This window comes from Vulpes vulpes, chromosome 14 (assembly GCF_048418805.1).
Source record: "Vulpes vulpes isolate BD-2025 chromosome 14, VulVul3, whole genome shotgun sequence".
Classification (NCBI taxonomy): domain Eukaryota; kingdom Metazoa; phylum Chordata; class Mammalia; order Carnivora; family Canidae; genus Vulpes; species Vulpes vulpes.
In genome coordinates this window covers 62,497,961-62,512,551 of record NC_132793.1, presented here as the reverse complement: position 1 = coordinate 62,512,551, position 14,591 = coordinate 62,497,961, and the positions used below count along the sequence as shown (strand labels likewise).

Below are 14,591 nucleotides of genomic sequence, written 5' to 3'. Positions count from 1 at the left end.
CACCTGTTCAAAGAAACTGTTAACTCTCAACATTTTTATCACACAATCAACAGTCACTTGATACTAGACAAATATTAAAAATTTTAAAAATATTATCATTCTGGAGCAGACATCTGCTATTTTAGTTCTAATGCATTTGGTTTTGATTCTGTTCTGTTTAGATTTGATAAGTTAAAGAAGGGCACCAACCGTCATGCAATGGGTTTACAAGCTCTTAGATGGTAAGAAAGATGCATTTCATCCCTTCAGATAAGCCCACTACCTTATTGGGATCAACCTACTGAACATTCACAGTGATAAGCATATTTCTACAAATAATAAGTGCATGCTTTCTTTCAGGATAAGCAAAATTCATTCAAAAATTGTCCAAGTCAGCCAATTTGTTATCCATGTTGAGAAAGTCAACTTAAGGCATGGTATAAGTACCCTCCCAAACCTATGGAATTAAGGAGTAAATGAGTGGTCCCATGATTGCAAATTCAAAACAATGATTTCATTCTGGAAATTTATGAGATAATTATCATTAGTCAATTAATACATCATAGAAACAGCAATATCCAAATCAGGAAGCTTTAAGAGATAAGACTGATTCCAGTGTTTTTACAGGCTCATTTCTTGGTTAAAAAAAATTTCGAACAATGTGGATGCTTAGTTTAGATCCAGAATTATCTCTGGGATGTGCTAAAGAATTTTAACAACAACAACAAAAAAATGAGTCAGCAACCCAGATACTGGAGTTCATACCACATAATTGAGTATTTTGCATCTAAATTTTTCAGTGGACTAAGGAACAGATTTTATGTGTGTTGGACTTGTAAGTGATGATGTTATGATATCATCTGAGGGAAGCTGATACTGTCTGAGAGAAGACATATTACTTCAAAATGCCAAAGTGATGAAACCTAGAAGAAATATTCCCACTATGTTAGCCAAACTTTGGAAAAGGCAACAGTTCAAATGTTATTTAACTTTTTTATTGTTTATTTTTAATACATCACCCTTCTTTTAAAAAGCAGAAACAGTACAAAAATTGGGTGGTTGGCAACTCTTGTAAGATCAAACCTGAATCTTTATATTTATATTATTAACTTTGATGATCCAGTTAGGTGAAATGAAGAGTTTAGTCATTAAATGGTATGGACCCTGCATGCTGTTCAATATGTATGTATCATACATAATAAATATTATAAATATATATTATAAATAATATGTATAAATAAATATGGATGACAGAATTGCCTTATTCCTTACCTGTGACATCAGCGACCATCAGCCCTTCTGCTCTGATTACTTTCACCTGGAGAAATCCCACATCTTTCAGGTTGTGAAATATCCGCAATGGGCTCTGAAAGACCCCAATATCAGTGTTAGAAAAGAAAGGTCCTAGAGGGTCTCAAAGAGTGTGTAAGAAAACACCAAGCTTTATGGTAGGTCTCAGGATGCTGCTTAAGTGATTCAAAGGGATATTTGTGTTTCTTCAATAGAGTACCCCTCCGCCATCATTAACGTCTGCATACACGTAGGCACATACATACGTATTGATGTAGATAATTGTTGCTATACAGGACTTTTTGAAAGAATAAAAATTACCACATTTCTTCCCCATGAATAATTATCAGTAGATGGTGAACTATAAATTATGGAGTAGGCTATGCCTACTTTTTTCCTTCAATCTCCTTTACCGAAGCAATCCAAGAAATCTGTCATCTATGGGCACGATGGTTTGGAAACTAATGATTGTAGATACTGAGTCTTAGCTTGTTAGCCATGTGACACACTTCAGCCTTTAGGATTAAGAAAGTCAATATTAATTTTTTTTTTACTCTTTTCTTCTTGGTGAGTTTTGGAAATTATATGTGCTAGATGAGGGTTAAATTACTGAAATACTGTTTTCTAATATTTGATTCAAAAGATTTACATAGTATGAACCTTTTAGAAAAAAGTCTTATATGACTTTTAAAATAAGTTAAATTGATCACTAAAAGTAAATGCAAAAATGATGAACAATTTTCCTTAAGTTTGCAATTTTATTTGCCACTGTAGTATGTATAGAAGCAGGGATATTTCAATAGAAGAATCAGATCCAAAGGATAAAAACCTATTTAATTTTATAAATTAATAATGGTGGTGTTTGGGGAAGTATAGTACCTGAAGGCATTAAAAGAGGGATACCAATGTAATAATTCAGAACTCTAATTAATGGACATAAATACTTAAAGAGTTAAGTCCTGATAGAGAACACTGATATGTATTTGCTTATTTACACTTCCTGGTATTTTTCATATGACAAGACAGGCATTTCTGGCATTTCTACCCAGTAAACCAAAGGTACTTCTGGATTATAATCTTTAAAATGCTTTAAGTCCAGGGAGCATAACATAACAAAGTTATCAAACTGTTACTAAAGAATATTCCCATCTTTGTATTAAGGATGTGAAAATACTGACGAGCAGAAGCTTACTGAGATATTAACTTTATCAGTCCTGTAGGACTAGCTGTTGTGTAAACTGGAACTATTACTTGGGATATTGAGAGGAGGAAATGCAGATCTATGGGTAATCTCAGAGCCTCACTTTTAAGAGTGTTGAGCACAGGCTTAGCTCTTAATTTTTTATGGTTTTTTAAACAGCTGTTTATCACCTCAAATCTATTGAACCTACCCAGATGGCAGGGTTCAGGACAAATGCACCTCTCTCTCCATTTAAAGTCCTGTAAGTTAAAGGTTTAGCAGTGGGAACGTTGGACAGCAGGATTCTAATTCAGAGGTTTGTAGGCGTGTTGTCTTCCTGATGGAGTAACATCAGGTTTGAGAAGTTTCTCCTTATCTCAGAGCTTCCTGAGTGTTATAAACCAGGTAAGCCTCCTATCCTAATGATAGAGGAGAGTTTTATCAAAAGGCTTCTGTCCTTTAATTTTGGGGAGCAATTTAAACCAAGTTTCACCATGTTTAAAACAAATCTCATCAGTCCTCGGGCTGAGAATTGTTTCACAGTAGTAACCTCACTGCACAGACATACAGCTTCTGACGCTTCAGCTCCGATGTTCTGCTTCTCATTTGGAGGGGTAATTATTGTTTGAAGGGTTTCTTTCCTCCAGTCAGCTGACACTCAGGATTTATTGCAAACTTCAACTATTTAGGCCAGTGACAGATCGCTTATAATAAGAATTCAAAAAAAAAAAAAAAAAGGCAAAAAACCTTAAATATTTCAGTTTAAAAATATACCTCTCAGTAATGCTTCATCAAGAGGTATTCCTGCCTTGTTATTTATGGTTATTTTAGAAGGCCTCAAAACCTGCATGGCTTCTGAAGCCAGAAATTTCCATAGCAGAGGAATCTATGATTTGCTGTGAATCCTTTCAGCCCTCAATAGATGGGAAAAGATTGAAATGCTCTGGAGAGGAGTCCTCTTTATTTTTTTAATGAAAGGCTGTATAATATATTTTCTCTATGGCTGCAGCAGCTGTCAGGGAGAGCATCTCAGTTCAGCTCTATTACGGGAGAGGCAATACCCCATCCTATGGCATCGAGATGCTCTGAGGGGCCAGAGCTGATTGACAGCTTGTCACCGTGACGTCTTATTCCATCTCTGTTATGGAGAAAATTAATGTCACACCACCAGCCTTATGACTCGCTGTCATCTTAGAACCGCTCACCTTTTATCAATGCTCTAAATAACATTTCAAGCCCATCGTCTCACGGTGGACAATCCGGTCAAGGGACATTAAATCAGATGACTGTGAAATGTCATAATAAAAATGGAATGCTAACAACTTCTTCTCTAAACTAGCTCCTCTGGTTTTTAAACTGTGACAAGGGGGAGCAAGGGTTCAGCATACCCGTTCTGAAAAGGTCATACAATCGCTCTTGGTCTACTACCCATTACTACCCGCCCCCTATTGACCTTCGCTGCTTTCCTCCCCCCCAAAAGAAAAAAAAAAGAAAGAAAAATGGAATTAGCCATCTTTTCAGAATGAGGTGATCAAATAATGGCTCACACGGTAATGTCTGTTTAATTTGTGGGGCTTCAATGCTTCACAATGAACAACCGAATGACAGAAATAGACAGCTTTTCCAGGGGCAATTCATTTACTTTTCTCACTCTGGCCAGTGCCAAATTAAATTCTTAAGTTTCACCTAAAATTTAAAAAAATACACATGTTCTCCCAGGAAAACATATAAATAATTCTCCAAATAACCTCCTCTATATGTTTCTCTGAAACAAGTGTTGTTTCAGACATGATACGGCATTCATTCATCTCATAATCTGTATAATAAAAAGGAAATGCACTGAAACCATACTTGTATTGCTATTGCAATTATAACACATGTGCTATACCGCATATACAGTAGATTTGTAGCAACTATGTCTCTAGAGGGACATACAGGCCTATGCTTGAAATGCAGGGCTAAAAAAAGAGACATATTTAGAGATGGTTCACTTTTTAATATGTTGAGCAGCATATATTGGAGAATTAGCCCAGGCATCCACATAGTATTTTACATTTTATTCAAACAATAACTAACATTTGAAAGAAGGTGCGAAAACAAATATTCAAATTCTGAATGGAAATGGCTGATTTAAGGAAGCTCATCCAGCAAAAAGAAAAAAAAAAGAATCAATAAAAGTTGGATTATTTCTAATTACCTAGCCTGCAGTATCATTCTAATATATGGGATAATATCAAATATTAATCCATAAAATACAGTATCATAATACCTAGACTTTTTATATTAATATACCAATTAATTCCTTTAAAATGGTTTCAATTCACAAGGCTCACTTCTGGCAACAGGAGAACATGTTTTTGTAGGTACCAAAATGTGAAATCATTCTCATAATTGCAATTACATATTAGAAGATGCCCAACAATATGTTGGGCTCTTAGTGGTTTAAAAATATATACTATTTAGCCTTGCTAAGTCACCTCTATTAAACTGTTTATGATAACACCATTGGTGGATGAGTTGTACAAGCATTAGCAGACAGCTGATTCAGTGGAGATAGCCAGAATAAATTTGCTGAAGCGCACATCCTGCTAATCTGTTTGAAGAATATTGTAGAGCATTAGTACCAGCACTTCATGTTATCTGCACAGCCTGATAAGGTACATCTTTATTAAATTCAGTTATTGGAAGGATGTCAGTCAGCAAATAGGAATATTTTAGAATCTAAAAAAAAAAAAAATTAAGCGCCTCTTTGTTAGTCAGAGCTTGGTTTCATGGCTGAGTGTCTAGAGGAGCCTTCTAAACACCTGGCAGCATTGTACAATACAAGCTTTGTAATTTTAAGTGGAAAAGCTTTTTTCCCAGCTTCTTGGGTACCGAAGCATTCACTTTTTCGAGGCTCCATTGAGACAGAATGGTGGAGTAAGAGCTCCCCTCTCTGTTGATTCACGAAAACTGCATGGTGGAAAATGTACGATGTGAGGATGCTGGGAAATAGGTAGATTTGGTTGTATTTTGCTTTGGTGAAATTTGAGAAAGGTACTTACTATAGTGACTCCCTATTCCACTCTATCACTCCACAAATGATCAAAAGGTAAGGAGGCTTCCTTTTAATTATATTTCACATTCAATTAAAATAAGATAAAGGAATGAAGTGAGGCTCTTCTAAGCAGTTGAAATAAAAATTCTTTCTGTGAATATCCCCTCGTTACCAAGCTACTAATTAATGTAGGTGTCATTAATTCCATTTCAAACTTGGAAAGACAAAGAACTCTTAATTTGCAATTACAAAGGGTCAATGAATTAATTTTGAGGTAATGTTCTGTATACTTGACTTTCCTTTATGAGAAGTTGCCTTGCAGGAGAGTTGTGCATGACAAAATCACTGTGGAGAGGCTCAGAATCCAGAATTTGGTTTGGAAGAGATTCTAGAGAAGAGCAGGTGTGCAGACCTCAGGTAACACAAGGGCTTGTGCAAAGATAGGCATGGCACATGCATTTGGCCAGCTGTCTGTTTCTACTGATTTGTCTGTTACACAGCCTTCCAGATGTACTTCTGTCACTCCAGGTCAATTATTTATCACCTCAACTAGTCACACATGACCCTGAAGGAGGAGGGTTACATACGTACATATCTCCTTAAGATTTCCTCCCGTTCTTTCTGGTCCTCCAGGGAGTTGACGGAGAGGTCAGAGATGCTGACTGTGGCCGAAGCTGTCAGGGTGACCAGCAGCACCAGGTGTCCCTCACCCTCTTCCAGCTGCAACTCCAATTTGTGTGTCTGTTCCCTACTGAGGGCCGACAGGTCCACCTGGCATCTAGAAACAAATGTTTTGAATTAGCAAATGGCTTTTCTTTTTTCTTTTTCTTTTCCTTTTCTCTTTTCTTTCTTCCTTCCTTTTTTTTTTCTTTCTTTCTTTTTTTTTTTTTTTTTTTGTTACATCAAACAGTGAAAGTGCAGGCTGCTCAGAGCTATGTGAAAAATAAAATCAAATCAGTAGAAATACTATTTGAACCACTGGAATAATACATCTTTCTTTCAGCACACTTTCTTCACAAAATTCAGATGCTGATTATTTTTAGTGTCTAACTTTTTATTTCTGTAAGATACAAAAAACATGCTTATTTGATTCTATTCCTACCCGTTGTTACCATATTCATAAATTGATAGGGACTTTCAAACCCTGGATGGCCTAGTTTAGTGGGGCTTTGCCTACCAAAAGATTAACATGAGCTGTCTGGAGAGGCAAACCACCAAGAATCTGAATTCTTGTGTAGGTTTTAAACCGATGGGTGTTCTACCTTCATTCATAAATATTATTTAGCAACGAAAAAAACATGTACTTTGATGATGTCATAAGTTTCACATGTTTAAAATCATGCCAATTTATTCACAGAACACCATGCATAAATCTAAATAAAAATAAATCCCCCCAAAACATTATAGCTCAAGGGTTATGTAGCAGCGTTTTTCTAACAGAGGTTTCATTACATGGCAGCCCATGCTTGATAACCTATTCTCTCAGAGCTAAACACCTTGAAATGTCTTTTCACAAAAATGTCAATTGACTTGGAAGAAAAAGATACTGAGGTGATCACAAAGCCAATAAACTGAGAGAAAGGGGACAGACATGAACGAAAGGCATTTAAGACAGAAAATAGCCAATTATAAGAATAAAAGCCAATTATAAGAATAAATATGATAACCTATCGTAAACAGGGGAGTCAGATATCAGGGACCGATTAAATTTTCACTCTTTCTTGTTCTTTACTTCATTGTCTATTGTTTTGCTTTTAAATGAAATATCTATGAATAGGGCCTCAATGCTTATAGTCAGGTTCAAACATCTCTTTAGTATGAGTAAATTTAGAAATTGAACCAAAGCCTGACATTTTGTTTTTATTTGTGCCAATCAAAATGACAAGGGAGATAGCTGGGACGAGAAACAACTGAGAGGAAGAGGAGTACAGTGGCAAGAAAGGAAAAGAAAAAGAAGTGCCCTGGTCAGGGACAGAAAGTCCATGTACGTAAATGCTAACTATCCGAGAGAGAGCAGGAAATCAGCATCAGCACCAAGTCTGGAAAACACCTTCCTAAAGTGAAAACATATATCAAATAATTTCATTGTTGCTATGAATACAACATGCATTTCAAAATACTTTCACGCTGTCTCTTTAAACTCCCAAGGCTGAAAAAACATACCTAATCCTTGCCTAATATTCTAATTTTAATTGGAATTAAGTTCTTGTCAATAGTACTTGGAACAAATTGAGTAGAAAGATGCGATGGTGATAAACAAACCATCAAATGCATTCTCTAATAAAAAGAAAAAAGGTCAATGTGATTTTCTGTAGATCTTTTCAGCAACTCGCAGAGTGTCTTGCCTATAGTTTGTTGAATGCGAATGAATCTTTGGATTGGACTGGGAGTACGATACAAGGGAATCAAACATGGGTTACAATTCACACAGTACTTTTGGCTGGATAAAGCTGCGAACAAAAAGGGTCTTTCACTCATTTGGATCCTGTATTTCCCAGTTCTGTCCTTGCCTTACTCTTCCATATGACACTGCATCACTCTTAAAATACACTGAAGTGTTCTGGAAGGTTTCTTTCTATGGCTATTGCCATTTTACATGGGTCATATGGATGCTGGCCTACTACTTATTTACGTTAGAGGCACTGTGTTTGATGCTCTAGTGTTGGGGAAGGTGCTCTAAAGATGATCTAGCCCAAGAATTGCAAATTGGCAACTTTCAGATCACATCTGGTCCATGGATGTGCTGTTTTTGCTTGAAGTGCTAAAAATATATTTTCAATTAAAAACATTTTAAAACAGAGTAAATGATCTCTGACTTAATTACTGTCCCTAAAACTGTCTATTATTTACAGCTGGCCTATTTCAGTTAATTCTGTATCTGATTCAAATAGGCATAGGTATTTGTGATCCTCACAATCTCCTTAATTTAGCAATAAGAAAACTGAAGCCCAGAGAAGTTACATGACCAATGGAGATATAGTTTGTTGTTACAGAGCTAGGACTGAGAACTTGAATGATGGAATCCAAGATCTAGGCTTTTTCCTGGGTTGTCTTCACTAGTGTCTACACTAACTGTGTATACCAGGAGAAAGTGTGTCTGTTTGCAGTGGTTCTTAAACTGGATGAAATCTGGACTTATTTCTGACAGAAAAAAAGTATCTCAGTTTTCAAGCATGGAAATATGTTATATTATACTTTTAAAATATATATAAACTATGGAAGAAGAATGTAGGTTATTGCTCTTAGAAGAAGATAAACTAAAAAAAAGAAAGAAGATAAACTCAGAAAAATTGGATTTTAAAAACTATGAAAATAATAAAACTTAACATTGTAAATTTATAGCGAGGATTATGCTCTTCGGCTACAACTAAAGTTTCAATGTTGGATATTCTTGTAGAAATAGTTTCCAATTTTGTCCTATATTTAATGTTTCAGAATTTTGACTAAATAATTCCAATGTAGAAAATGCCTATTTATATAAATGTTATTAGAACAGAGTGTTAATGACTCCAAAGTTCTTGTAGTTTGGCTTATTCAGCTCTTCTATTCCTCCAAAAACTCTGCTCAGGAGTAATCCTCAGATGCCATTTTAAATGAAATGTCACCTGATAATTGAGTAAAATTGTCTTGTTAACTTGAGAATAAAGTTAGCATTATAGCATGAGTGATATCTGCATTAAATGGGTATTAAATCAAATTATTGTTGGAATTTGGTGGGAAAAAAAGCCTTTGCTACTCCTTTGTTGCTGTTGAATAAATATGTACAAAGATGGAACTCCTGCAGAACAGTCTATTGCAAAGTGAATCCAGTACTTATCGTTATAGGTCAGCGTCATGGTTTGAATGTTTGTCTCCAAAATTCCTATGTTGAAACCTACTGGCCAATGTGATGGCATTAGAAGGTGGGGTCTTTGAAAGGGAATCAGGTCATGAGGGTGGAACCTTCATGAATGAGATTAGTGCCCTCATAAAAGAGGCCCCAGAGCAATCCCTCACCCCTTCGCCACGTAAGGACACAGAGAAAGAAAACACAATAGTCGGTGACCAGGAAACCAGACACAGAATCTGCTGGTACTTTGATCTTGGACTTACCAGCCTCTAGAATTGTGAGAAAAAAATTCTGTGGCTTACAACCACCCAGTCTGTGGTGGTCTGGTATAGCAGCCCAACAGGCAGATTCACCTGTATTTAGCTCACCTGTACGTACTAAACAAAGAAAGAAAGGGTTCACTATAGTTTGGATATAGAAGTCCTTGGTGGTCATCTGGATGGTCAGAACAGGCAGCAATTAATAGTTTCATATGATTATCAAAATTAAAATGCAAAATTTAAAAAGCCCTGAAGCAAATTCATGAACTCCCAAAGTATATACACAGATATGTATACAGGGAAAAGAGCTCAGGATTGGGAGTCAGATTCCCTTGGGTCCAGCCCCGCATCTGTCACTAATTACCTGTATGACCTTTTCCAACTTATCCTCTTGAATTCCAGTTTCTTCATCTGTGATATGAACTAGAGGAACTTACAGATTTCTGGAAACCCCAAATTTCACAATTTGTTACAACGCTACTTATGTTCATACTTGTTTACATCTTCCTGTCTTTGCAATTCCACAAACCAAACAACTAAGAGAACAAATTCATCTTATACGAAATATTATTCCTCAAATGTACTACCCCCCCTAAAAAGTCTTAAAGTTGATTCTAGAAGGCAGATAATGTAATCTATTTTTAAATTGTCTTCAAAGGAATGGGGTGTCTGAGTGGCTCTGCCGGTTAAGCATCTGCCTTCAGCTCAGGTCATGATCTTAGGGTCCTGGGATTGAGCCCCCATTGGGCTCTCTGCTCAGCAGGGAGTCTGCTTTTCCCTCTCTCTCAAATAAATAATAAAATATTTTAAAAAATAAATTGTCTTCCAAGGAACATTAAGGGGTACCTCAAAAATCACCATGGAGAGGAGAAGGGTAAAAAATAGGGTGTGCTCTCATCTCTGGTTCAAAGAACAGCTCCTCTTACATCTGTTTCACATTGGTGTTCCACATGTTGGTTTGAAAATCTATTGGATACATCTATCCAGAGTCTTTTTCTTTTTAAGATTTTCATTTATTTATTCATGAGAGACACACACAGAGGCAGAGACATAGGCAGAGGGAGAAGCAGGCTCCCTGTGGGGAGCCCGATGCAGGACTTGATCCCAGGACCATGCCCTGATCCAAAGGCAGACACTCAACAACTGAGCTGCCCAGGCGTCCCAACCCCTTAGATTCTCCTGGAGCCATAGCCTCTTGGATCCACTGCTGCCTGCTTTGCCACAGCTGTGACTTTGGCTGTGCCTTCCTAAGGGATTGCTTTTCATCCTACCACCATGACCGGTTAACTGTTCTTGGGTCTTCATTGGGCTTTCACCTAGGACTGGCTCAACTTTCACTTGCCAAAATAAACTGAGGGCTCTCCTTGGCTGCCACTGTGCATCTAGGTCTGACTGCAACACGTTCCAAGTTTCTGGCTTCTAAGACCATCTATGCTTGGATGAAAAGCCACACTGTAAGTTGTGGGATCTGGCTCCTTGATCACCTGTCAAAGAAACCAGATGAAACAATGCAGCAATTGTCTTCTTTGGGGTAAACTTAAATGGGTGGAATAGGAAATGGGAATATAACTCCCCATACCTTCCTCCCACTCCCAAAGTGCTTCAAATTATGATTCTCCATATTGCCTCTCCACAAGCGGCCAAATGGGTGCACAGCAACCAGCTATACCTCTAAGATACAGGAAACCATCCCCCCTCACCACCACCCAGAAACAGCTTTGCATTGCCTCCTACTCTTCCCTGCTTTATGCTCTTTCTCTCTCACTGTCAGTGCTGGCTATTGTACCTCCCAATGAAGTATGAGCACTTAATCATTGCCTCAAGCTCTATTCTTAGGGAATCTGGCTGAGGCAAAAACGACTGATACAATTCAATCCCCTCAGTTTCAGATGTCTAAGATACAAACCTGACCATGTTCCTCTCCTAGGTTCCCACTACCTATGAAATCCCCTAAGCAAGGCAATGGTGCCCTTCATGACCTACCACCAGCTGTATGTCACTTGCTGACTCACACTTACTACTGAAGCCATTCCAGACAGCTTGTGATTCTCCCTCTATCCATGCTAGGGTTTACCTGTTTGTGTTTGGACAACCTCTCTGCCTGAGATGATGTGTCTATCTATCTTTGTTTGCCAAATTTTTACTAATTCTCAGTGAAATAACCTGCAGTTGTCTTTCTCTGCCAGTATCTTAAGACATCTGAAAGGCAGGCACCTAGCATAGCACCTGGAACTATAGTTGGTGCTCTGCAAGTACTGAAGTACTTAGGAACAGTATGGAAATTAAGAGAGACTAAAAATTTACCCATGGTGACCGTGGCAGAGCCAGGAATAGTGTGTAATGTGCTCATTCCATCACCTTACATTGTCTTCCTAGAAAGTGATTTGATCTCTTTTAGCACTTGTTTTACTCACTCATTAACTCATTTACTCATTAACTATTTTTTAAGTGCCTTATGTGGCAGACCTCTGTTAGGTTTTAGGGATTCAGTCACTGCTAAGCCTTCTAGTTTCTCATTTCCTTTTTCCCAGAACTACCACAGATTCAGCATGTTGCTTTGAACAAAGTTCAAATGGCTTCAGAGTCCATGGCCAGGGGTTCAGAATGCTGAAGTTTTAATAAAGCTTATTCATTAGCATTCTGATATTATACAAGTCACTTAAAGTTTTTGTGCATTAGCTTTTCTCACTTATCAAATGGGATTTTTTTTAAAATGCCTTCTCTTGGGGTGCCTGGGTGTCTCAGTCAGTTAAACATCTGACTTTTGGTTTCGGCTCAGAGTCCTGAGATCTCGCCCCACATCAGGCTCTGCGCACAGCATAGTCTCTGCTTGAGATTCCCTCTCCTTCTCCCTCCCTCCCTTATCTGCTCCAACACACCACCACTGCTGGCTCTCTCTCATACACACATACATTAAAAAAAATAAATAAATAAAAATAAAATATTTTAAAAAATATTTTTTCTTCACATAGAGTTGTAAGAACATACGGGTGGATGAGGAAGTACTATGAAAAGTTGGAAGTACTATCTTTTTTTTTTTTTAACTGAAACAGTTGACAATTTTATTTTCACATTCCACAATACAAATGAAAATTGCCTTTTTTTTTTTTTTTTGTCCCACTACTCCCCTGAAAAAACTATTCTCTCTTTGATAGGAAGTGGAAGCAGGTCTTCCCTGTCATGCTGTTAGAAAACACCCAGAGTCATAGCACCATGATCTCCTGGTGAAGTAGAACAAGTAATATAAAATGAATATAAAGAGGTTCCTGTCCCTCCTTATCTGTCTGGTCAAGTCATTCCTGGCCGAGTGGGCACCATCACGGGATGGGTAGGAGGTCTCACCATTGGGGGCCCAAGCATCATTGGCATCTGGCCTCCCATAGGTGGCCTCATTCCAGGAGCAGATCCCATTGGCATCATCCCAGGAGGAGGAGGGCCCATCATTGGCATCATGGAAGGGCCCCCCATATGGGGGACTAGCATCATACCAGGGTGAGGAGGACCCAAGATACTGGGGGGAGGTGGGATCATTGCCCCTGCAAAGGAGTATGGAGTATGAGGAGTATGAGGTATCTTTCCTTGTTGAAATGAAGTGATTGTTTTGTCGGTCAGGCTCTGAGCCTGCTCTTCCATCCATTTCTGATAGTAGTCTTTCACATTCTCTCTGTGTTTCCTACCACTGCAGTGTGTCTTTCTCATAGATGGAGTCATGGGTGAGGTATGTGTCGCAGTAGTCACAATAAAACTTAGGCATGAAAAAAAAAAAAACAAAAAACTTAGGCATGTTGCTCTGCAGGCCATTGGCCACTCCATCCCGCCTGGAAGTACTATCTAAATATAATGTGTGATTTTATTGTCACATATGCCTTGGTTTGATACTGGAAAATTTAAAAGCTTACTACCCTGCCGAACACAACTCATCAATCAATCAATCAATAGAAGAATCAAAACAGATTCAAAACTGAAGATTTCAGAGCTACTTTCTCTCAATCCATAAATGGGGAAACTGAGACTCAGAGAAATTAATGATGGCAAGAACTGGAACATTCCTGACTTCCATACAAAGGCTTTAACTTCTTTGTGCTTTCTAAAAACTGTATGCATTCATTTAGCCACATTGAAAGAAACATTTCACATTTACTTGGTGACACTGGAGTTCAAAGAATAGAATTTCAGTGTTCTTACCACAATTATTCTCCCTTAGCTCTCCATCTGCCATTTCTGAACCAGTGACCAATGGTATTTCTCCCTAATGAAATAGTCTTGTGCTTAGCACCCTGGCTGGGGTGCAGGAGGCAAATGTTAGGACTATTTCGATTTTTTTGTAATTTATAAAAAGGACAGGAATCAAGCTTTATAAATATCGAAGGTGTGCATTTACACAGGTGGCCCATGCATCAGATATGTCACTCATGGCCTGCAAGTATTTAAGAAAACAGTTGGAGCTGCATAACACGGAGGGGGTGACAGGGGCCCCCTTACTTGCTGACTTGCTTTCACTGAATTGCACTTCATATATGCCTTGTTAAGTGGATTTACGGATTATATAATCTAGTTTTAACTGAACTAATCCTCACAAAATGGACAATTGGCTTTAAAAGATCCCAGTAAAGAAACTGTGGATTGAAGATAATGCTAATTGAACAAGCACAAGTGAGCAGAATGATAAACAAGAATATGCAGAGCTCCACGTCAGCTACATTCTGATTTATGAACCAATGACAGTAGTATCAGATTTAGCAAGAATGTAGCCAAAACAACCCCAAATTATAAGGAGTAATATTTGCAATAGAAATTTACATCTACTTTAACAATAAACTTACAAGTGTGTGCTGTGATTTCAAGCATTAGCTAATGATACTATGAAGCCACCGTGATTAGCAAGACATTTAAAAACAAAGCCTTTGGAAAAGGAAGACAAGCCTCTACAAAATTTCTTGGGTGTGGGGGGGAAATTTTAAAAAACATATATTTTACATATTTTTGACCAAAGTTAACAATAAAATTCTGAAGCTT

The 14,591-nt window shown here is 37.7% G+C and overlaps 2 protein-coding genes across 22 annotated transcripts in view; both read right to left on the bottom strand.

Moving 5' to 3' along the window:
- MCTP1 (multiple C2 and transmembrane domain containing 1) overlaps positions 1 to 14,591 on the bottom strand; it is a 531,614-nt gene that overhangs the window by 179,101 nt on the left and 337,922 nt on the right. For all 21 annotated transcript variants that reach the window (XM_072736754.1, XM_072736756.1, XM_072736755.1 and 18 more), the window contains 2 exons: positions 6,078 to 6,264; positions 1,252 to 1,345 (listed from right to left, as the gene is read on the bottom strand). In XM_072736754.1, coding sequence (XP_072592855.1) covers positions 1,252 to 1,345; positions 6,078 to 6,264 — 281 coding nt within the window. The remainder of the gene's footprint in view (positions 1 to 1,251; positions 1,346 to 6,077; positions 6,265 to 14,591) is intronic.
- Positions 12,808 to 13,286, bottom strand: LOC112915486 (U1 small nuclear ribonucleoprotein C-like). Its single transcript, XM_072736774.1, has one exon. The coding sequence runs from the start codon at positions 13,284 to 13,286 to the stop codon at positions 12,864 to 12,866; it is 423 nt and encodes a 140-aa protein (XP_072592875.1). The 3' UTR covers positions 12,808 to 12,863.